At 39.9% G+C, this 26,324-nt stretch overlaps 1 protein-coding gene across 7 annotated transcripts in view; it reads right to left on the reverse strand.

The window, feature by feature from the left end:
- COBL (cordon-bleu WH2 repeat protein) overlaps positions 1–26,324 on the reverse strand; it is a 431,588-nt gene that overhangs the window by 112,320 nt on the left and 292,944 nt on the right. For 6 of the 7 annotated variants that reach the window (XM_075586506.1, XM_075586505.1, XM_075586501.1 and 3 more), the window contains one exon: positions 23,730–23,909. The exons of the other annotated variant lie outside the window; for it this stretch is intronic. In XM_075586506.1, the coding sequence (XP_075442621.1) occupies positions 23,730–23,909 (180 nt within the window). The remainder of the gene's footprint in view (positions 1–23,729; positions 23,910–26,324) is intronic. 7 annotated transcript variants of the gene reach the window in all.

The raw sequence follows: 26,324 nt of genomic DNA on the forward strand, positions 1-26,324 counted from the left end.
GCTGGGAGCTAATCTCTGTTTAAGGTTAGGGGCCTTGGTGAAAATAATTTCGGGTTTAGTTGGTAAAATCCCTTGTAAAATAGGGTCTTTTTGGAGAATATTCCAATGCTTTTGGAATATCTTCCTAATATGTTTGGAGGAGCTCGTAAATTGTGTAACGAATGGCACAGATATTTTGCCTTCCTCACCTCTATTTTCTTTGATTTCTTTTGATTTGTAAGTTAACAAGTCTTTACGCTCCATCTGTTTGACTCTGCTAAAGGCCTCATCTACAACTTCTTTCTTGTATTTTCTATCAATAAACTTTTCCATTAGATCATTTGCTTGTTCCTGGAAAACGTTATCCTGAGTACAGTTTCGTTTTACTCTTTGTAGTTGGCCCAGGGGGATGTTATTTATCCACCTATCTAGATGACCACTATCCCCCATCAAGAAATTATGGCAGTCCACCTCTTTTACAAACGTTTTGGTTTCTAAAACCCCATTCAACACATATAACTGTAAATCTAAAAAGTCGATGGTCCAGGCTAGCAGCAGTGCAGTGGACCGGACAGCTTACTCTACGAGTGTGAGAGACTCAATTCAAACTCTCAACTGCTTGAAATTATTTCACACCATGTGAGTGAGATACTGTTTGTTATTTTTTAGATAGTTTTTACAATAAAAGGTTTTATACTATTTTTGTTCCATTGTCCCTCTTCCCCTTCCCCCCCCCCCCCCCCCTCCCTGGTGAGCTATATCCCATGCTAAGGAGACACGCAGCTACAGATGAAAAGGTGACCCCTGAAGCAAGCAGCAGTCGTGGAGAGTCTGAGATTCATGCAAACAGCAAAGAAATCCCAGCAGCAGTGTTCCTGAATCCCAGTGGTGGATTAAAGGCTTTTATTTGGCTGATTAAGTGTAAGTGTATACCTTACCACCTTAACTCTGAAAGTAACAGACATACTGCCCTATGATATTTTTCTCTTTGTTTCTTTCCTGGCTTATTTGCGCCTAGGTCATCTCTTCTCTACATTATCCATTGCGGCAAGTGTGGAGCCGCAGACCTAATTGGCTGCATTCAAGCAAGAATAGATTGTAAGGTATAACACCTCCTGTTTGACTGATTGGCAAGGGGTAGTTAATATTTTTACTACTACAACCCCACTAAGTGTTTGGAATTTGCGCTGATTGTATTCTGTTTTCTCTGTATCCATCCACTACACAGTTAGCAGCATTTCCTATACACAGTGTCGAAATGGCCACAGCAATAGAAAATGATTCTATATTTTATATGAGGAAACATAGAGGCGGAGAACTAGATAATATATTTTCAGACGATATAAGGTTAGAAAGTGTATCAGGAGATGACGAAGACTTAGACACTTTATTTTTGAAATTAGAAAGGTTGATGATTAAAGATACAAAAGCCTACTGGGAGGTGATTGCGTTAGAACAATATATTTCAGTAGACAGGATACCGAGAGGTTTAAGGATCTTTAAAGACCCAACCTCGGATCAGGATGATATCCTATTTATGACAGAATGGAACAAAATTTTAGACAAAGCATCAATGGAGTTGATGAAATTTTTAATAACACATAGGAACAAGGCTCTAGTCACTCTAGAAACTGATATACAGGTGATAGAGAAAAAATTAAATGACTTAGATAAAACTGAGAAACACAAAGAGATTGAAAAGAAGGTTAAATTAAGAACAGACAAAGTTGAAAGGGAAACTAAGCTGTCCAAACAAAGGAAGTTTAGGAGAGATAAAGAGGACTATGTGAATAATTGCTATAGATCTTGGAAAAAGAATCAATCAGACAATAAAGTAGAGGTCAAGGAGACCAATTCCAATGAGGTACAACAGGGACATCAAAATGTAAATGAAAATAGATACATGGGTCCTAGACCCAATACGCATTATCACAAGGATAACAGATATTGGAACAAAAATAAATATCATCATGATAGGGATAGACGAGGGTCAGGGAACTATAGGGGTAGGCAACATAGTTGGAAAGGACAACAGAGTTACCATACTACCAGACAAGAATATGCACCCAAAGAGAAAGAAAGGGAGGATGTTTTTGTGGATGAGGAGAGACCATCCACATCAGCGTCTTCTTTTTTAGAACGGAAGCAACAGAGAGAGAGACCAGGGGAAGTAATAAAAGCACAACTGAAGGAGGACACCAAATCCCATACTCCTCAGAAAAGGAAGATAGAAAGCCCACAAAAAGAGGAACGAGAGGAGGGACAAAAACCAGCATCAAAAAAGCAAACAGTGTAAGAAAGCAGCAGACTGGTATATTTAATCTAAGCGACACCACTCTCACCCAAGAGCATATTAACATACTGCAAAGAGGCTTAGCTTTTGCCCCCACAAATAAGATCAACACATTCAATACATATATTGATGTGAGTAAGTTTGCTAGAAACCTAACCCTCAAAAAATACTTCCTAAAACAAAACTTGACACATGAGGTCACTCAGGGTGGAATCTCCACTTGTGAGAGATTTGTTCATACAGCATGTAAAAAGAACTCCATATTCTTTCCAAGCTATTTAAAAGGAGGACACATAGACACATTCACAAAATCAGTTCAAGAAGATATTGAAAAGCTAGAGAGAGACAAGAAACCAAGAACCCTGAAAAATCTAACGAAAGGTGAATTAAAAGCAGTTGACGAGTTGTCCAAAAGACAGGACATTGTAATCAAACCGGCAGATAAAGGGGGGGGGGTGGTTATCTTAAATAGAAGAGATTACGATATAGAATCCCACAGATTATTAGGTGACAGTGAAACATATAAACTACTACAGGGTAACCCAACAGAACAATACAAAAAAGAACTATTGGGACTACTAAATGAAGGATTAAGGGATGGGATTCTAACAAAATCAGAATGGGAATACCTAAACACCGAGTCCCCAAGAGTCCCAATCTTCTATTACTTGCCTAAAGTGCACAAGAGCACCACCCACCCCCCAGGACGCCCTATAGTCTCAGGGATAAAATCCCTAACCGCTAACCTCTCGGGCTACATAGACACATTTTTAAAGAGTACAGTTAGGAACTTGAGATCCTATGTGCAGGACAGTATTCAGATAATCAACACTGTACAGAATATGACATGGAGCGATAACTACCTTTTGGTTACATGTGATGTGTGCACATTGTACACAGTGATAGATCACACACAAGGATGTAACGCAGTTAGGGATACCCTTCTTCGAAATGGGGAATTAGACCCAATACAAACCAGATTCATTGTAGACTGTATTCGACATATACTTAGCCATAATTACTTTTGGTATGACGACAAGTACTATTTGCAAATCAGGGGCACTGCTATGGGCACCAGATTTGCCCCAAACTATGCCAACATTTTTATGGGCATGTGGGAAGACGAATACATCTGGTCCAACCATGAGTTTGGGGCAAGTCTGGTGTCCTGGCAGAGATACATTGACGATATTCTGTTTGTATGGGACGGGAGCCTGGAGAGACTACAGCTATTTCTAACCACACTTAACAACAATCCCTACAACCTGAAGTTCACATATAAATATAGTCAAACGACCATCGACTTTTTAGATTTACAGTTATATGTGTTGAATGGGGTTTTAGAAACCAAAACGTTTGTAAAAGAGGTGGACTGCCATAATTTCTTGATGGGGGATAGTGGTCATCTAGATAGGTGGATAAATAACATCCCCCTGGGCCAACTACAAAGAGTAAAACGAAACTGTACTCAGGATAACGTTTTCCAGGAACAAGCAAATGATCTAATGGAAAAGTTTATTGATAGAAAATACAAGAAAGAAGTTGTAGATGAGGCCTTTAGCAGAGTCAAACAGATGGAGCGTAAAGACTTGTTAACTTACAAATCAAAAGAAATCAAAGAAAATAGAGGTGAGGAAGGCAAAATATCTGTGCCATTCGTTACACAATTTACGAGCTCCTCCAAACATATTAGGAAGATATTCCAAAAGCATTGGAATATTCTCCAAAAAGACCCTATTTTACAAGGGATTTTACCAACTAAACCCGAAATTATTTTCACCAAGGCCCCTAACCTTAAACAGAGATTAGCTCCCAGCTGTTTGAAAAAAGAATGCATCAAACCTGTAAGTATAACAAATGGCTTCTATAAGTGTCTGACATGCAGAGGCTGTAAATTATGCCAAAATACATCAAAGTCTTATAAACAAATAACATCTGCAACAACAAATGAAGAGTTTGAAATAAAGGATTTTATTGACTGCAACTCAAGTCATGTAATATACATGCTACAGTGCCCATGTAATAAACAATACATAGGGAGGACAACACGTAAATTAAAACTAAGAATTGCTGAACACGTGAAAAATATAGAAAGAGGTTTTGTCCAACACAGTGTATCAAAACACTTTAAGGAATACCACGGCCAAAACCCAAATGGTCTACAATTTGTTGGAATAGACAAAATTCATCCCAATTGGAGGGGTGGGAACCAGGTCATAAAAATATCCAGACAGGAAACTTTCTGGATTTATACCCTAAAAACGTTAGCACCTTTGGGTATGAATATTGATATTGACCTGGGGTCCTTCCTGAGAGAGTAATATTAATATCCTACTCGACATACCTCTATATTTTCGGTACTGTATTCATTTAAGTGTTCTTGTCCATATTCCATCTTCCCCTATGTAGGCCTGTAAGATGCCTCCCAAAAATCCTTTGAACTGTTGTACAAATCTTAGACTGTCAACCCCTGCTTAAGAGAAGTAAGATAAGCCAAATTATCTGTTTAGTCTGAGTGTTATAAAGTAGGAAGAATGTAATTACTGTTCAATGGCCTTTGGTGTTCTTGATTACTGAAAGTACTGCTCCTCTTTCTTGACTTCAATTCGCTTAGCTTATGGGAAGATCATGTAATAGGTGCTTATCCATCCTGTCCCCCCTGGAAGCTTTTATGTTTATTATGTTTATTATTAGTGTGTAGCTATCTCTTACCCCAATATGACTGTGGGTTGAATCACTCTTGATACCATCTAACTCATGCCATTAGTACTAATATAATGCTCCACATGATATAGTGGATTATATAGTGTAAATACTGTGTCATAGAAAACAATCAGGAACACCAACAGTATAGATCTATAAGGGTTTACCAAGTAACGATTACTATGTCAATCATAGAAATAATCTTTACTATGCTCGCAATGTTTAATACCGAAGTAAATAAGTTTTTTCATGCTCTGATTATGTTCTACCTAAGCCACAGGAAAATTTTAATATGTTGTATCGGAAATATGATATGTGGTATGTCCACTTATAGCGTTTAATTTGGGTCTGTTGTTTATCAAAGATACCAGCTACCAAATTATTCATCTGTATTTAAGTCTCTGTTTCACTTAGCTATATATAGATTTGTGTATATCGTAATCTATTAACTCCTGACTCAATGTCTCTCATCTGTATATATAGTCTAGATCCAATATTTAGTAATATTCTTGTTGTCATATCTGACTAAATTTTCTGGTCCCTTCATTATCAATAAGCTTGATGTGTCATTATGATGATTTGCCAATACACTATCCAAATATAACACATTGTTGACTTCCAGTCCTAAGTATAAATCTCTCTATTGCTGGCACTTAAAGAGTTGGCTCTAAATTATTTGCTAAAAAGAACCTATGCCAATTTAGTGAGCTCTGGCAGTATTTAAAAATTGTATATATGCATATTCTAGCCTTAACAATGTATACAACTTGTCTTAATGGTAGGGGCATTAAGCTCCATTTAATTCACCTTCTAACTGTTCTTGTGTGTGTATGAAAAAATTTCGTTGTGTTTTCTGTTACCCAACCTAGCGATTCTAGTTGTCATACAACATATATAGTGTCTAAATTTCTATTCTAATACCAATTGGCACAATTAGATATATGAGGTTAGCTTATGTTCCTCAATAAGATCCCTGATTAGTTTATGTACTCAATATGATCCCTGATTAGATTAGGGAAACAAGAGATTATGGCATTACAGCCAATTGACTCTATAGGCTAAGGCATAAACCAGTATTGTCAAATGTATACATTATGTAATTATCTCTTCTTAAAGTACATATAGGTATCGCCAGTCTGGGTAATAGGAACATTTGGTTCATCTTGTGTTCACCATTCGTTTTTAATTAGTACCCGTCACGGAGGTAATGTGTTTAATATAATTGTTTGCAAGCATCCAATCAGTCACAGGAGGTGGGTATATATACCAGGGGTGGGGAGATACAATGGTATTATGCCCCTGAGGAAGCCCTAGAGGAGAAACGCGTAGGGCAGACCCTGCAGTCATTGCAGGCATTGCAAACCGAGCAGAGTGAGACGCGCTGCAGAACGGAGTGGAGATAGCGCTGTGACGTCATTGGAGGTCGAAGTCTCGCGAGAATTGGAGCCGGAGCACGTGACGCGGAAGTAAACCAGGCTAGCAGCAGTGCAGTGGACCGGACAGCTTACTCTACGAGTGTGAGAGACTCAATTCAAACTCTCAACTGCTTGAAATTATTTCACACCATGTGAGTGAGATACTGTTTGTTATTTTTTAGATAGTTTTTACAATAAAAGGTTTTATACTATTTTTGTTCCATTGTCCCTCTTCCCCTTCCCCCCCCCCCCCTCCCTGGTGAGCTATATCCCATGCTAAGGAGACACGCAGCTACAGATGAAAAGGTGACCCCTGAAGCAAGCAGCAGTCGTGGAGAGTCTGAGATTCATGCAAACAGCAAAGAAATCCCAGCAGCAGTGTTCCTGAATCCCAGTGGTGGATTAAAGGCTTTTATTTGGCTGATTAAGTGTAAGTGTATACCTTACCACCTTAACTCTGAAAGTAACAGACATACTGCCCTATGATATTTTTCTCTTTGTTTCTTTCCTGGCTTATTTGCGCCTAGGTCATCTCTTCTCTACATTATCCATTGCGGCAAGTGTGGAGCCGCAGACCTAATTGGCTGCATTCAAGCAAGAATAGATTGTAAGGTATAACACCTCCTGTTTGACTGATTGGCAAGGGGTAGTTAATATTTTTACTACTACAACCCCACTAAGTGTTTGGAATTTGCGCTGATTGTATTCTGTTTTTTCTATATATATATATATATATATATATATATATATATATATATATATATATATATATATCTTTTGAATAAAATGGTCTTTTAGTTTAACCCTTTGGCCAAAGTGTTGTAAGCCCTTGAGCCCTTCCAAGGTGGACACATCTCAAGGGTCCTAACACTAAAATAAATTCTTAATAACCTGTACATTACTAGGAAGAATGATTTATAATAAATCTGTCAAAATTAGTTGCATAGTTTGATTGTGACAAATCTAATACAGAGTGCTTTTCCTGGTAATGTACAGGTTAATAAGAGCTTCAATCAGACTTAGAACTATGCAACTAAAAGGGTTAAACTAAAAGACCATTTTATTCAAAAGATATCTTTTTATATTTATATATAGTGTTCAACAAATAGGCATAACCACACGCCCGTGGCGAGTGGATTTAGGCCGCTGGCGAGCCGTACTGTGGCTCTATGAATTCCCCTGCTCTCGTCAATTTTTTATTTTTTTTAAATAAATAAATAATCCCCCTCCCTGATTGGGTTGACGCGGGGAAGAGGGCCGGCAGTCAGCTCTGGGTTATCCCCTTCCCCCGTTCTCCTCCCCCTGCTGCCCCTGATCTCCTCCCCCTCCTGTCCACGAACTCCTCCCCCCCTGCCACCGATCGTTGCTTGCTGCCCGGAGCGGGAGGTAGGCAGCGGCAGTGTGGACCTCTGAAGGGGGTGCGGCGTCCGTTTGAGGGGGGGGGGGGTGCTGCGTCAGCGTCCGCTTGAGGGGGGTGTGTGCTGCGGCGGCGTCCGCTTGGGGGGGGGGTGCTGCGATGGTGTCTGCTTGGGGGGGGAGTGTGCTGCAGCGGCGTCCGCTTCCGCTTCGGGGGGGGGTGCTGCGGCGGCATCCGCTTCGTGGGGTGGGGGGTGCTGTGGCGGTGTCCGCCTCATGGAGGGGGGGCGGCCCCCCCTGCCTTGTAGAGACCCTGCTGCTGTGCGGAGGCCCCCGCTGCCATGTGCGACCCCCCCTGCCTTGCAGAGGCCCTCCTGCCGTGTGGAGGGCCCACTGCAGTGCGGAGGCCCCACTGCCGTGCGGAGGCCCACTGCTGCCTTGCGGGTGAGTGTGTGTGTGTGTGTGTGTGTGTGAGTGACAGTGGGTGAGTGTGTGTGTGTTACAGTGTGAGACAGTGACTGTGTGTGTGTGTGTGTGTGTGTGTGTGTGTGTGTGTGTGTGTGTGTGTGTGTGTGTGTGTGTGTGTGTCTGACTGAGTGACTGTGTATGTGTGTGTGGGTGACTGAATGACTGACTGACTGTGTGAGTGAGTGTGTCTGTGAGTGTGTGTGTGTCTGTGAGTGTGTCACCCTCTCTCCCTCTTCCTCTCCCTGTGTCACGCTCACCCTTTTCCTGTCGCCCTCACCCTCTCCCTGTCTCCCTCACCCTCTCCCTGTCGCCATCACCCTCTCCCGGTCGCCTTCACCCTCTCCCTGTCACCCTCTCCCTGTGTCACCCTCTCCGTTTCACCCTCTCCGTTTCACCCTCTCCCTGTTTCACCATCTCCCTGTGTTGCCCTCACCCTCTCCCTGTCGCCCTCAACCATTCCCTGTGTCACCCTTTCCCTGTCGTCCTCACCCTTTCCCCCTCACCCTTTCCCTGTCGCCCTCACCCTTTCCATGTCGCCCTCTCCCTTTCCCTGTCGCCCTCACCATTTCCCTGTCGCCCTCTCCCTTTCTCTGTCGCCCTCTATCTCTGTCGCTCTCTCTCTGTCTTTGTCTCTCATTCTCTCTCTGTGTGTGTTCTCTCTCCCTGTGTCTCTCTCTCACCCACTCTCTCTCTCACCCACACTCTATCTTTCACACTCTGGATCTCTTATTTACCCTATATATCTTAACTGCCCTATACCTACACCGAAATAACCTATACTGCTTTCTTCCAGATCTAACTCTCAAGCTTCACACGGAAGACATCGGAATCCCCCCCTAAACCAGAAGACAGGTAAGGAACACCTCCCCTCCAATGTATAACATTCCGGGAATGAGGGTACCTGGACATTGAGGGACTGCGGATCAGGTAAGATCCCAGACGGGATTGCTGCTGTATATATTTTGACCCAGGGGCGTCCAGGAACTAGTTACGGGGTTCAGGAAACTAGTCATTCACATCTGGCTTTTTTTTCAAAATCCAACATACACATACACACACACACACACACACACACACACACACACACACACACACACACACACACACACACACACACACACACACACACACACACACACACACACACACACACACACACACACACACGTAACAAGGACTAATTGTAGTATAATGTAATAGAATAAATAAACTAATGTCAAAAACGAATGTTGTTCTTACTAGGAATTTATTCATTTTTTTTTTTAAATCGGGTCTGGGGGCGGGGCTAGGTGGCGAGTAGATTTATTGTTCGGCGAGTAGATTTTTGGGTGATTTGTTGACCACTGTATATATATCTATATATATATATATATAAATATATATATATATAGGCACTGTACCGTGTATCTGTGTTAATGGATGTAGCACTGAGCTCTGTCTGTGTTTCATGTTCTGTCTCTGGTTTTAAATATATATTGCCATGCTCAGTAGCACTCTTCTTTGAACTTATATGCATATATATTGTGGTTATTTTGGGGGTTCAATATGAGCTTATTGGGGTTCTGTGTGTTTTTTTACTGGAAACTGCCTGAGCACTGCCCTGACCACATAAGATATTATATTTATTGGAAATATGTTGTAAGATCTGTTTAACGCATTTACAGTATTTAAACATTCTTTGCCTCTGTGTTTACCAGGGAAGAATCAATTTCAATTGTAGTGCCGCAGGAGGAAGCCACAACCTCCATATTAATTAACAATTGGTTAACTGAGGAAGAAGTTCATAGGCGGCTTGAAAAAATTAAAGTAAATAAGGCACCTGGCCCAGATGGCATACATCCAAGAGTTCTCAAGGAGTTAAACTCAGTAATAGCCAAACCATTACATTTAAAATTCAAGGACTCCATTTCCACACGCTCAGTACCACAAGATTGGTGTAAAGCAGATGTGGTGCCTATATTTAAAAAGGGAGCTAGATCACAACCGGGGAATTACAGACCTGTAAGCCTGTCTTCAATAGTGGGGAAGGTACTTGAAGGTTTAATACGGGATAATATTCAGGAATACCTAATGGAAAACAAAATTATTAGTAATAGTCAACATGGATTTATGAAGGATAGATCATGCCAAACTAACCTTATTGTTTATTTGAGGAGGTAAGTAGGAATTTAGAGCAGGGTAATGCAGTTGATGTGGTCTACTTTGATTTTGCAAAGGCTTTTGCTACGGTCCCACACAAAAGATTGGTGTACAAAATAAAGCAAATTGGACTCTGTAGAAATATATGCACCTGGATTGAAAACTGGTTGAAGGATAAACAACAGAGGGTTGTCAGGAATGGAACATTTTCAGGTTCGACTAAGATCGTTAGTGGAGTACCTCAGGGATCGGTACTGGGACCCCTGCCTTTTTACTTATTTATTAATGACCTTGATGATACGAAATTGTCCAAGGTAGTAGAATCAGAGCAGGATGTAATATCTCTCCAGAAGAACTTGGAGAGACTGGAAACTTGGGCAGGTAAATGGCAGATGAGGTTTAATACAGATAAATGTAAGGTTATGCATTTGGAAAGCAAGAATAAACAAGTATGTTACAAATTACATGGGGATAAATTGGGGGAATCCTTGATGAAGACGGATTTAGGAGTGCTTGTAGACAGCAGGCTTAGCAATAGTGCCCCAAAGTCATCCAGTAGCTGCAAAGGCAAACAAGATCTTATCTTGCATTAAATGGGCAATGGATGGAAGGGAAGTAAACATAATTATGCCCCTTTACAAAGCATTAGTAAGACCACACCTTGAATATGGAGTACAATTTTGGGCACCACTCCTTAGAAAAGACATTCTGGAACTAGAGAGAGTGCAGAGAAGAGCCACCAAATTAATAAAGGGGGTGGACAATCTAACTTATGAGGAGAGGCAAGCTAAATTAGATTTATTTACATTAGAATAAAGGCATCTAAGAGGGGATATGATAACTATATACAAATATATTCGGGGACAGTACAAGGAGCTTTCAAAAGAACTATTCATCCCAAGGGCAGTACAAAGGACTCAAGATATTTCACCAGCAACAAAGGAAATGGTTCTTTACAGTAAGGGCAGCTAAAATGTGGAATTCATTACCCATGGAGACTGTGATGGCAGATACAATACATTTGTTAAAAAAAAGGTTGGACATAATTTTAGAATGGAAAGGTTTACAGGGATATACCAAATAAGTAAACATGGGAAAAATGTTGATCCAGGGAATAACCCATTTTGCCAATTCTTGGAGTCAGGAAGGAATTTATTTTTCCCCTTATGAGATATCATTGGCTGATATGTCATTGTTTTTTTTTTGTTTGCCTTCCCCTGGATCAATAAGTAAGTATAGATATAGGATAAAGTATCTGTTGTCTAAATTTAGCATAGGTTGAACTTGATGGATGCATGTCTTTATTCAACCTCATCTACTATGTAACTGATGCTGAGTTACACCTTGCAGAGTACAGTACTTTATAACAAGAGCTTACAGAAGGGCACTCATCACCAATACATACTGTAATATATAGGTCAATTGGAATGGTCAATTGTGCCTAGTAATCCTGTCTCAGCTACAGAATAGGGCATGTGTGGAACAAGACAGCCCCTTGCTCTTATTCCACATTGCAGGAGATGACCTGAATATGTCTTATTTTATTTTAAATCCCTTTTTATGTTTTGATTTCACATAATCTAATACTAATTGATTTCACAGGCTAACAATGTGTTTACTAGTGTTTGGTTTCAACAATCTGTTTTTAATGGGTTCATTTCTAGTCCTTTTATGATGTGAATTAATCAATATTATTTGCCTGTTCAACTTCTCTATGACATTTATCATTGAATAGAACACCAGTTTGTATAGATTGGTCTCCTACATTGGCGTTCAAAAGCTTTCGCTTGCTGGGATTGATGTTAATGCCAACGTTTTACCTCTCCACATGTAAGCAACAAATAGGAGGTCTAAGGAGTCTCCTATTCTTAGCAGTTTAAGCACAAACAGGATCTAGCAGTAGCCATAATTACTCTTAACCTCAGCAGCAGTTCCTTATTGTAAAAAGGTGATGGTACTAAGTTGCACAGCACTAAACAAGGCCTAAACCTGCAGGTGCCCGTTCATATAGAAAAATGGGTGTATTTAAAAAGGTGTCCTTTCCATCTTTTCCTAAGACAAATATCGTTTAAACATATTACATATTACTTCAAACTCTGCCCTGTTACTTAGGCTAAGGGCATACAGCCTTCGCCCGTGCGTACGCGTGCGATGGCTGTGACATCACCCGCGTGAAGCGGGTGCATTTTTTGTCCATGGTAAATGCGCTGTGTGGGGCGTCACGGAGCTGGTTCACCCTCATTGGGCGAAACGCTCACATGACCTGGCTTTCGCGCCGAGAAATCAGTTTCAACTGATTTCTCGCGCAACGCGCCCCCCCCTCCTGCTGTCGCCTGCGCGGTCTATTGGCGCGGTCAATTCTTTTAGGCAATGTGATCGCTCCCCGTGCGGAGGTGAGGCATTATGGACCTGCCCTTAAAGCATTGTCCTCTCCTTCTGTGAAGCATAGGACCACATTTTTTCAGGGCACGTAGACAACAGGGGGTGTAAAGCTAGAATTGGTTTGAGGTTTACCCAATATTTACATTCCTGTGTAGTGTTCTGAGGTATGTGGAAATGCATTTAGAGGAACAATGAAGGTGGTTTTTTTATTATTATTATTATTTTCTAACAGGTTTGAAGCAGTGGGTTTCTGGAGCTGAACCCCCGTTCATTTCAGCGATGGGGTCCCTTTGCTTCCAGAGATACTTACCTCTGAAGGGGGTGCTGGTATCTCTGCAAAGTTTAAAGCTTTCGGGTCACCTGGGCCAAAAGGAAGCCAAACCTGATGACATCACGGCTTCCTATTAGCCTGCAGGGTGTGGGAGCTCTGAAAGTCTGCTATTACATGATCCCAGCTAGCCGAGACCCTGCACCCCCTACAGAGGTAAGTATCTCTGCAAACAGGGGGTCCCCGTAGCTGAAATGAATGGGTTCAGCTTCAATGCTATGTTTAAAAAAAAAAATCTATTCTGGGGGGAAAAAAAAAAACCTGCCTGTATTGCCTTTATAGCCTTTTAGTGCTAAAATGGCAGGTAATACAGTATATTGCTTTTCAGCGTATTCCTGATTACTGTGGCACAGAAGGCTTTACAATCTGATTACTTTGAGTACAACAGTGCAGCTTTTTTATAAAATTACGCTCATCGGAACACTTCACTTTGCCCGTCTATGTTAACAGACGAATGTGCTCGTCGTATAACTCTGAAATCCAAATTAATTTGCAATCCAATGTATTTTTTTTTATTCTTTTAGATTCAAATTCTTGGTAGATAAATGAAACATGCATTCTGCCAGTAACTAAAATAATATTTGGCAATCTTAAGTACAGTACTTATAACTGGAGTAAGTCACTCTAAAATGTAAAAGATATACTGTATCACGTTTACACTTAACGTGGGTCTAAAGACCTCATATTTCCATATTCTTGTGTAAATTAAAACGCATAATTTTTATGTTCATATTGTAAAACATTGATATATCCCCTGATACTCATACAAAGAAGAAAAAAAGGCAGATCTTTTGTATCATACAGTACAAGACATTTCCTCATGTAATCACAATGGTAATCACAATGAGAGGCACATTATGAGATAAATAAAATCGAGAAAATAACTCCAGGAGATATGATGAAGTCCCACAGCCAGCAAGAGAGAGACAGGAACAGAACAAAAGTGGATACCAGGTGAATCGTGTGAAATGTGAAAGCTATATGGGAAGAGTCTGTTCAGAAGCGCTTGATACTGTATGTGAAGGGAATGATGCACAGCAATAAACTGCAGGGAACAAGAAAAAAAATACAGAATGAGTAAGCTTGACTGTGAGGGTCAGATCAGGCCAACATAACCACCCTGCCCTCAGGAAAACAAGCAATCGCAATGCAATCACAAAACAACAATTTCCCAGCAAACCACTGATGGTTAGTAAGGCTTTAGATTTGAAGTCAGTGCATTCCAAAAAACACAATGGCATGAGTAACAGGAAGTGAAACAAATAGATCAACCTTACACAGGCACGTAGGAGAGGAAGAATCTGTCAGAAATTAGCCATAAGTCTCCCAGTGCAAAAAACATTAAGAAGCTGGACGCAACTTGATCTTCTCTCAACTTTAGAAAGACAACAACGTCCAAAATACTTCACACACATTAAGGGCGTCATGGGAAATTATGACCTGTGGCTTCCAGCAGGGATTGTGGCACTTTTCATAAAGTGTTTTCCCGGGATGGTGGCCACAGGAACAGTACGTTTTGTTCTTAAAATTCTGAGTATTAAAGCAAATTACAGAATAAAAAAAAGGAGCCATCATAAAATTAATAGAGGACACAATTTCCTCGGCCGTGTTTACTAAGCTGTGCACACAGCTCTGCTCTTCCTGCTGCCGTTCACTTCAATGTACATTGCGCCAATAAAGTGCTTGCAATACGTGGTATATCTGGATGATATACTGGCACATATTTACTAAGAAGTCTTCTGCCATAAGACACATATTGGTAGACACCTCACCGCCCATTCACTTGAATAGGCTGGAAGGTGTCTCTCAGCGCTGTGCCTTTTATACCAAATCCTGATTCTCTGGTTGGGTTAGAAGCTCTAACTCTCTGGACAGATACGGTTTGCATATGAGGTCAATTTAAAAGGAATTAAATCCCTGATTAATTCAGCGCCATTACCTCAGTATATTAAGGGTGAACTAATAACCGGGGTGGATTTCCTAGGTTAGAACTAGGTGACCAGTATCGTTTTTGTTCAATTTTTGTTAAATAAAGGCATGTACCTGTATAAGTATTTTAAAATTATGTTGCAAACTCAGTTACAGTACAACAGTGTAACAGACCTGAGCAGGTTTGGGCTTTGCTCCAGCGATAAGATAATCAGACTTTGCCTAAAAGCTAATTACAAACAGGTGCAATAATCGGGGCGAGCCAAGGCAGATATAATGACAGTAAATCCAGGAAACCTCAGGTTATGTTTAGAAACATTCTAAGTGTAAAACCATCAAAGATGATTAAAAAATTGTACTTGCCTAATTTTCATTTGAGGAGACATCTGTCACCTATCAAATATACTTTATTACTATCCTTAGCTCAAATTGATGTGAAACTGAACCTCTAAAATACTTCAATGGTTCTTTGCAGCCTGTCCATGATTAACTGATGTAAGAAAAACCACAATATTAAAACCATATGGGCAATGTTGTAAGATTTCAGATTAGCAATTTCAGTGTTAAAATTCAGTTATTGGAGCAAGAAATGCCTATAGCGCTAGGAAATAAAGAAAAAAATATATTGCAAAAAATTTGGGAAAAGTTTTTTTTTTTTTTTTTTAAAGATGGATCTGTAAAACTCACAAACTAATTTCTTTGGATATATTCTTTGTAAGTATAAACGGATTCGGTGCAGGATTTTCACAAATCGTCACTCCTATTAGTAACTCCAAAGATGGAAAAAAAAGAGAGAGAAATCCATAGCATAATAATGTATTTCTATTGGATAAATGGTGGTACAACCCGCTAACATTTCACTCACATTTAAAATATTAAAAACAAGAATGCCGGACAGAGGCTGATAGCACAATCGTCCACCCCGTGCCAGCGCCATCTGAGCCTTCCATTCTAATACGAAAAATACTTAAATGGTTGTTTGCAGCCTTCGAATGATTAACTACTTCATAATGTACCTTGTGTCTGTGTCACATGTACGAATAACCACAAGATTAAAACCATCTGGGCAATAAAGTGAGGTTTCAGATTAGCAATTTCAGTGTTAAATTATAGCTAAGGCCCAATTAAATATGCTATGAAGACGTCTCTCCTATGCTGGAGAGGATATTGGCCCCATTCATTTGAATGGAGATGAGCTGTTCATTAGCACTGGGAATAAAGTGCAAAAGCTTATTGAACAGGGGCCTAAAACATCTTGACCCGTCATCTAGACACTGTTTGCTGGCAGAAGAGGCCATCAGTGACGTCGGGGGCGGGAGTGGAAAGACACTGACTGACACACACACACACAAACACACACTGACTGACACACATACACAGAGACACACAGACCCACACAGACAGACACTGACTGATGCACACATACAAGGAATTCACAGTTACTATAAATATAGAAGTGCAAATAGCTAAAATACGCATTCTAAGTCAAACTTCTTTGCGTTTTGGCACTGAAATTGTGTTTTGATTTTTAATTAAAAACATCACCAACACAAATACAATTTCTGTGACAAAATAGTGACAAAAGACAAAGAAGTTTCACTTAAAATGTGCATGCTCGGCGCGCACACACTTTTTTTAAAATTATTATTAATATATCAAGATAAATTGCATTAGTTTGGTGTGTGCCTAAATATAGAGACCGAAGGAGTGAAGTAAGTTGTTATGTGATGCTCTGGGCCAGTTGGGACTGGTGCATTGTGGGTGCGCGGGGCCTCTTACCTGGTTCAGGGCCGTCATGACGTAATCTGATTGTCACGTTACGCACGGGGGCTTCTTGGCCACCCTTGCATCATGTGATGTTGCATAGTCATGCGATGCTGCAAAGTCACGTGACTTCAGTTGGGAACAGGAGATGTCGGCGCTTACACAGGCCCCATGATACATTGTTACATCACGATTATTTGAAAATGCTACATTCCTTTTGTTTCAAGATGTCTCATGCTCACTTTTAGAGCACAGATACGGAGTCTTGCTCCATTTTTTCTATCACAGCGGGCTATATTGTAATAGTGAAGTGCTTTGAGCCCACAAAGTCTGATTTGAAGTTAGTCATTTCTTCCTTAACCAGTTTATGCCAGATTCATGACGTTTCTTGCTTTAGGCACATAGGGCCCCGTGTATTAAAATAGAGAAAAACTGCATCCATTTTTGCTCCAAAGTTGTGCTACAGTACATGTACCAAGCTTGTCGTAACAATTTCTTACATCTGGCTCAGATTTTTAAGCTCCGAAATTTACATCACCTTGGACGTGGTGGATAATCTGACACTGACTGGAAGGCGAAAAAGTAATGCACAACAGAGCACAATTTTATACATCTCATAATCTGCACATCTTGCAACTCCTCCCCAATGCCTCCTTTTGACATTCCCCAAATTGCAAGCTGAAATACATGGCACAAAAACTGGAGCAAAGTCCCTGATGATAACAGCTGCAGCACAGGAATGATGCTGTTTGCTCCTTAGTAAACAGACCCCAAACACTAAAGAGATGAACAATAAATTAGTGACACTGCAGCCAATCATCTTGCTTTGGTACATAGCTCATTTCTCTGTATTTCAAATGTGAGTAAAACATCAAAGCGATGAAAGAAAACAAGTAATTTCAAATATTTTCCATCTACAGTATTTGAATTTGTCATGTTCTCGCTATCGAGATGAAATAAAAATTTAATTAGGCAACAGAACTAGTACTTTTTGTTGAAACAATTCAAGATGCCATGTACAGTACTGTATAATAACGACAGCTCAGTTTGTACAAATGTCACTGACTTCTTTGAATAAATCTTTAAAAAATATTTTGCAGATTCCAATGATTTTTCTGCACATTCCATATACAGAATTTCCTTGAGTTGGGGCTTTTCTCCGCTTTGGGTTGATGCCGTCAGTAATGTTGTCCTGTTTGTAAATCTGCTTGCCCTTTCTCACCCATTTTTTTTCTTCCCATTTTAGCTTACATTTGGGTTTTTCAGAGCAAGGCTAGTCTAATTTTAGGACGTCTCTGCTAATCCACCCATATTTCTTAGCACTTTTTGGAAACAAAAATGGCCTGGCAAGCCAATAATGTGGGTATAGCACATGGTATTCCCCTCATCTAGTGACAGCTGTGGTGGACTCGCAGTAATAAATTTAGCATGGTCCTGCTCACCAGCTTGGGTAACAAATAATACATTATTGTAGGGATTGCAACTTTAACTATACTCACAATCAAATGCCGATTGCCTTCAAACTGCGTCTGGACCTTCTCAAGTCAAACTTTGCAACTGACGTCTACAGTAGATATGTGCAATGTTGACCCACTTTGGTTCGCAAAAGTGCAAGAAGGATGAAGAGTTCGTTGAATTTTTCTTTTCCATTTACCATACATAATTTTTTTTTGGCATAACTTTTTTAATATCTGGTTATACCCGTAAATATTTAAAACTTTGCAAGCAAAAAAGTAAAATAGTTCCGATTTTGTATAAATCAATTTTTATACAGACATTTCAAATGTGTAATAAAACTGGCAAAATATGTTACATGTGGCATATTCTATGGGTTTCCATAAGGAAATATGCAATGCGGACATTTGGCGGTTAGAAAACGTTGCCACTTTTGAACTTTCTAGTCCAGAGACAGTCATTTTTAATCTCCCGTTGAATCCCAAGACTTCTTAGCCATTATTTCCCATATGCTGTGTATAGTACACAAGAATTGTCTAAGCCAGAGGTTCTCAACTCCAGTCCTCAAGACCCTCCCACCTCCCCCCAACAGGTCAGATTTTGAGGATATCCCTGCTTCAGAACAGGTGACACAGTCAAAGCCTGAGCCACTGATTGAGCCACCCGTGCTGAAGCAAGGATATCCTGAAAACCTGACTTGTTGGGGGGTGGGGTGGGGGTGGTCTGGAGGACTGGCGCCTTCTAATGGGGTAACATTGGAGTTCTCATACAGATGTAGAAGAAAGTCGGTTTTAACGCAAAATATCACAGAGTTTCCATAAGATTCAATGGCAGAATATCACAACATCTCCCACCATCTAGCCCCGAAAGGGAACACTAAAGCTTATTACTGTACGTCTGTAGATGTTGTTGTATTCAGGCATTTAAAGGGGCAATTTCATACGGCAGAGGGGAAAAAAAGGTAAAAAATTTCAAAAGCAATGTGTCGGTGTCAAGTAAAATGCTGACTTATTTGCGTATTTTTATCTTTTTATTTTATTTCAGGGTTGTTGAATTCTAATATAATATGGTAATTGTTTAAAAAATGACGCTGCCATCCTGAGCCGAGCAAACTAACTTGAGGGGAAAATTCTGTATGAACGCTCTTCCTACATACACGACAATTTATAACAATAACAATAATAATAAAAAATAATAATAATAAATGGAAATAGTGTCAATCATCTACAGTACATTTAACCTGTTGCACACGCCACTGCACTAAGTTCATTTTTGTCAAATGAATGACAGCTCTTTTTCGACCTTACAGTTTTTTATTAGCTGATGTCCCATCTAAAAACATTTTTTTTAATCTCCCCACATTGCATGTGAAGAATTCTTATCTAGTTCCAATAAAATAACATGCAACATATCTTACATTCTCCAGATTGCTAATACTGCACTGCAACAATTTAGAGCTGTATTTTAATCACAAGAACAAACCACATTTTTACTGAAGTTGACATAAAAGAACAGTAATCTTGTCTTCTTTGCTAGTTTTGTTTTCACTATCTAACCACAAAGCATATCATGTTCTTCTTGGAACGAGTTCAGAGCACTGAGAATTTCATCCTAAGACTCTGGATGGTCAGACTACCATTGAACAAGTCGATCAGGCTTTTTCGGGCAAATAATGATGAGTTGCTGTAGCAACCCTCTTTTTTTTTTTTTTTTTTCCACCTACGTTTTACAATTTCACCTGGTAAGTTCCTGTTGACAAGTGTATGTCATGTCTTTAATAAACAGCGTTCCAACTACTTACAATAAATCATGGAGACGTCAACAAATATTAATATGAACATATGCAACATTTTCAATTTTAGAAAATACAAAAATCTTCATCTCCCCTTGTTCGATACACATCCTAGTTTAATTCTCATCCAATCTACCATTATGTCCTTGTTAAGTTTCTAAAATGGACTGGTAGAAACACTCAAATATTCCCCCACTTCAATTTTATTTGCTAAATCCCTCTGTCCAATTTTCAGTTCCCCCTCATTCTCCTCTGATACATTTCTGGCACACCCTGAAATCATATTAGACTTATTGGGCTATCTTGCCTCTTATGGTCCATAGAATGGCCATCATGCTCTCTACTACAGAGCTCTTCAACTGGTGGCCCTTTATGTGGCTTTTGGACTCATTACTTCTGCTAATTTCATAGATGTTGCTCAGCTAAATTTAACACGGAAACTGACTTGTAAATCCATAACATGTAAAAAAATAAATATATATACAGTTAGGTCCAGAAATAATTGGACACCGATACAAGTTTTGTTATTTTGGCTGTTTAGCAATATAAATTAAAGTTAAAGTTAAATAATGAATATGGGCTTAAAGTGCAGTCTATCAGCTTTAATTTGAGGGTGTTCACATCCAAATTGAAGGAAGGGTTTAGGAATTACATCTCTTTAATATGTAGCTCAATCTTTTTCAAGGGACCAAAAGTAATTGGACAATTGACTCAAAAGCTGTTTTATGGACAGGTGTGGGCTATTCCTTCGTTATTTCATCATCAATTAAGCAGGTAAAAGGTCTGGAGTTGATTCCAGGTGTGGCATTCACATTTGGAAGCTGTTGCTGTGAACCCACGACATGTGGTCAAAGGAGCTCTCAATGCAAGTGAAACAGGGCATCCTTAGGCTGCAAAAAAAAAAAGTAAATCCATCAGAGAGATAGCAGGAACATTAGAAGTGGCCAAATCAACAGTTTGGTTCATTCTGAGAAAAAAATAATGCACTGGTGTGCTCTGCAACACAAAAAGGCCTGGACGTCCACCGAAGACAACAGTGGTGAATGATCGTAGAATCCTTTCCATGGTAAAGAAAAACCCCTTCACAACATCCAGCCAAGTGAAGAACACTCTCCAGGAGATAGGCATATCATTATCCAAGTCTACCATAAAGAGAAGACTTCACGAGAGCAAATACAGAGGGTTCACCACAAGGTGCAAACCATTCATAAGCCTCAAGAATAGAAAGACCAGATTAGACGTTGCCAAACAATATCTAAAAAAGCCAGCCCAGTTCTGAAACAGCATTCTTTGGACAGATGAAACTAAGATTAACCTGTACCAGAATGATGGGAAGAAAAAAGTATGGAGAAGGCTTGGAACGACTCATGATCCGAAGCATACCACTTCATCTGTAAAACACAGTGGATGCCGTGTGATGGCATGCGCATGCATGGCTTACAATTGCATTGGGTCACTAGTGTTTATTGATGATGTGACAGAAGACAGAAGCAGCCGGATGAATTCTGAAGTGTATAGGGATATATTGTCTGCTCCGATTCAGCCAAATTCAGCGACGTTGATTGGACAGCGCTTCACTTTACAGGTGGACAATGACCCAAAACATACTGCGAAAGCAACCCAGTAGTTTTTTAAGGCAAAGAAGTGGAATATTCTGCAATGGCCGAGTCAATCACCTGATCTGAACCCGATCAAGCATGCATTTCACTTGATGAAGACAAAACTTAAGGCCGAAAGACCCACGAACAAACAACAACTGAAGACAGCTGCAGTAAAGGCCTGGCAAAGCATCACAAAGGAGGAAACCCAGCATTTGGTGATGTCCATGCGTTCCAGACTTCAAGCCCTCATTGCCTGCAAAGGATTCTCGACAAAGTATTAAAAATGAACATTTTATTTATGATTGTGTTAATTTGTCCAATTACATTTGAGCCCCTGAAATAAGGGGACTGTGTATGAAAATGGTTGCAATTCCTAAACGTTTCATATGATATTTTTGTTCAACCCCTTGAATAAAAGCTGAAAGTCTGCACTAATATTGCATCTCGGTTGTTTCAATTCAAATCCATTGTGGTAGCGTACAGAGCCAAAATTATGAAAATTGTGTCAGTGTCCAATTATTTCCGGACCTAACTGTTTATCCCCACACAAATGTGAAGTATGATACTTGTTAAGTCTTTTAATGCATCCTAATTTACATTACAATACTCTTGTTCTCTGCTCCTCAAAGCTCCCAGTTGCTTCCAGCAACAAAAGATAAGACTGTTAGTCACATAAACTAGCACGCTTTGCCAGTTTCAAAGGAGCTAAGTTAATTGGTACTGTATGTATAAATATGGTATCATCCAACCTCACCAGTGTCACCCATTTGAATATTTTTCTCATTGCAAAGAAGTCTCAATCAATGCAATCTCTATTGGCCTTTAAGGTGATAACGGAGTCTCACGACATTATTTTAATATAATCAAGAACTCCACAAAACCTCCACTTTGCAATCTTAAACACCCCCCTTATTGGTAAGCAACATCGGGCAGGGGAGGAGAGTAGACAGGGGGAAAACTTTGGGCACCCCTGGTTTAGAGGGTAACAGTAATAATTGGAATCGGGTAAAATAACAATAATAATATTATACAATAAAAATAATAATTACAAAATAAATTGTTATATGAATAATGGTTTTAGTACCTATAACTGAATGAAAGCTAATCTTTGCACCGAGAATGTTTTTCAGGAACAAAACGTATCGTACTATTGTAGTAAAAAAAACAGTTTTCTGTGGAATATGTCATCGCTTTCTGGCATCTACAGTAGGCAAATTTGGGAGGATTTATTTATAAAATAAATATCACTGAGGTAATGTAATAAAATATATTTATTGTAAAAGCACTGCTAGCACTACACAGAGAACTAACTCACATCGACTTTGATTTGGAGGGGTATTACCCCTGCATCTCTGCAACATTCTATGATATGTTAGATGATATAAGACGCCACTATAACTAACTGGGAAGACATAACTCATTGCATACACAATGCCACATTGTTCTAACATAATGCTCTTGCAAAGCTGCTGGACTTGTCTTGCACCTGTGGCAGTGTATACCTCAGTACCGTGAGTGCCTCTATCCAAGGATAATATAGGTTTACATACGGTATACCCTCATCACAATGTTTCTGAGACAAGTTGGCTTCAGTAGAAAAACAGGTTCAGAATGACAAATATGTGAAGTACATAGCAGAGTGAAGACATTTTTAATTATAAAGGCACGACCCATTACGACATACAGCATACCCATCTTCAGGTTTAATGAACGTGTGTGAAACACCTGACCAACGGAAGGTTTGATCGTTGGATTGATGGGATACATTTCAATCATCTCAACAAATAAGCAGATGCAAGAAAATAAAGACAAAGAGGAGGAAAGAAGAGCTCGGATAACTGGTATAATAATGTTTGGGGTTAAGAGTCATTTCAAGATCACCACACAGCTGCAGTTTTGGGAGCTTCCAGCTGCAAAATGTATGTTCCTATAAAGGCATCTCTGGCCCCATTTTGCCACTGCTTTGCTATGAGAATACACTGTGATCTCTTAATAACCCCCAAAGTTGAACTGCGCATTGAAAAGAAAGCTGGTCAGATAGACCGAATAGAAAAAGTAGGTGATGTAGAAGTGAAGGTGGAGCTGACAGGAGCATAAATATATATAGCTTGGTTTTTAAACCTACGTTTAGCAGGTACAGGTACATGCTTGGTTGGTCCTGTTACGACTGCTCCGTTTTCAAACACAGGCGGGTTCGTAATATCATTGTCAGGTGGAGGATAGGGCGGGGGAGGGGGAATCACTAACTGAGGCGGACTTCGTGTGATGCCTCTGGGGGGCTTTTGTGGCATCTGCCGTCCATTACCTATGTGAAGATTAATACATAGGTTACTTCACTTGGATGCAAAACTAAAACATATCATTCATAACCTGAAGCAAACCAACCTGAATATTGAAAGTTACTGAGAGGTGAGTGTCAGGAGGGGGTTGCCATCCACCTGCTGGAGGCACTTCTGTGGCATCCTCCAGCAGGCCCCCTCTGACAGGCACCTCTGCAGATCTCCAGCAGGGGGCCCGAGCCCCCTGACTCACCAAACCCGGGAGAGCAGTGCCGGCTATCCCCCGCTATCGGTGGCCCGACATTAACACCTATAGCTGGTTCTGATACCATTTCATGAACCTAAATGATAGTTCTGGTTGTAATTATAAAGGAGATTTTGATGGCTCACAATTCGTTCCTCAAATGTACTGTGCACAATAGATGTGTGAAATCTTTGCACATCGACAGTTTTCCCAAACAGAAAATAAAAAATGATATTTTATGATGAAAAAGTATGATCAACGCCATTCTGTATATAAATGTTCTCTGTCTGGCTGTGTGAAACAACACCTTTAAAGCAGCAATACTATTTTCATTTTCTTTTCTTTTTTTATTTGTATATGTAACGCACATGCCAATGTACAACTCTACAGTCTTACCTAACCTGGCAAACGTTTGGTGCTTCTATTATAAATCTATAAAAATCCTTATTGTGCGCCTAACATAATGGATGGTTCAGACAGTGTATCTCAGTAGCTATAATGTATCCTGATATTAGTAAGCTATCTAATGTTAGTTTAAAGCTCAAACTGCTGGGAATATTTGCAACAAATTATCCCAAAAAGGAAAGTGTTGCAAAAATCTTGCATTGCTTGCGTGGGTGGGCTAAACCTGCTATAGAAATCAAAGGATATTTTAAAACTCATTAAAATATCCTTACAAAGATCTGGGGAGGTGAGCTAGCACCTGCTAGAGAAATCAAAGAATGCTCAGTATATTAAAACTCATTAAAAATGGCGTTAAGAGCAAAGAGCAAAAAATAAAAATTAAAACAGTCACTTATCTAGCACTGTAGAACTGATTCATGAAAAAAAAAATGTTTTTATATATATATAATTTTTGTTTTAATAAATCAGTTCTACAGTGCTAGATAAGTGACTGTTTTTTTTTTTTGCTCTGTGCTCTTAACGCTATTTTTAATGACTTTTAATATACTGAGCATCCTTTGATTTCTCTAGCAGGTGTTAGCTCACCTCCCCAGCAGTGCAAGATCTTTGTAACACTTTCCGGTTTGTGATCATCTGTCACTATTATTCCCAGCAGTTTGAGCTGTAAGCTGCAGCAATAGTCCATGATACCTTAGTAATATCCAGGTACATTCTAGCTGCTGACTGGAAGATTGATTGGAACAGAAAAGTTGCTATTTAGTTTGGCGCACAATGAGGATTTTTATAGATTTATAACAGGAGCACCCAGTGTCGGATTTAAAAATCCGCTGCCCATAGGCACTTACCTTGGTGCTACCCGGGTCGCAGCCAACTCCAGCGCCGCCCTTCAACTTAAGCGCTGCCGCATCAAATAACACTGCAACATCACTTTGCATTGCGTTGCCTTGGCAACGTGAGGACACATGATGTTGCGTTACCATGCACCGCGACGCCATAAGACGTCGCAGCGTCACTGAGGCCCCACATTATCCACCGGCAATCAATGGGGGAAATAGTGGGGCCTCTGTATATGGGGGGGGAAAAAGAGGGATATTTGTCACCCCCAAAATGTTGCCGCCCTAGGCTTGGGCCTAATGGGAAATCCGGCACTCGGAGCACCAACCGATTGCCAGCTTAGGTAAGAATGTAGAATTATACATTGTCACGCGCTTTACATCTACACATAATAAAGGAACACAAGGCAGGATTGTAGTCTTGCTGCGTTAAATAAAAAAAAAAAAAAAAAAAAACAGTCACTATTATCTAATACAGCTCAACCCCGAAATAACGCGAATCCGCTTATAACGCGATGCAAGCATTGCTCCCAATTTTCGTATTTATTTATACTTTGCAACACGATTATTGGTATCTTAAATACTTTATTGTACAATGCATACAATTGCACATTATTTATAAAGCGATCCGCTTATAACGCAATGTGATTCTTTGGATCCCAAGCGCAGCGTTATAAGGGGGTTGAGCTGTACTACAAAATTGTTTTTCTTTTGTTTTGTTTTTTTTAAACATAAGATTTCACGTTTTGCTGCTTTAAGTGGTTGCAAAAATAGCTCACTGCTAAACAGACAACCTCTTGTTCACACCATGTTGAATATAGTTGCAGGAATGTTGGGTGTTTTGAGTTCCAAGAAACAAAATCATTGGGAAATTAAATAGGCATTCACTCTTGGTAGGAAGACTATTGTCCTTATCCCATAGCAGTAACATTTATTATTTAACATGTTGTGCATTGGCC

The sequence above is a fragment of the Ascaphus truei genome, chromosome 2 (assembly GCF_040206685.1).
Source record: "Ascaphus truei isolate aAscTru1 chromosome 2, aAscTru1.hap1, whole genome shotgun sequence".
Lineage (NCBI taxonomy): Eukaryota > Metazoa > Chordata > Amphibia > Anura > Ascaphidae > Ascaphus > Ascaphus truei.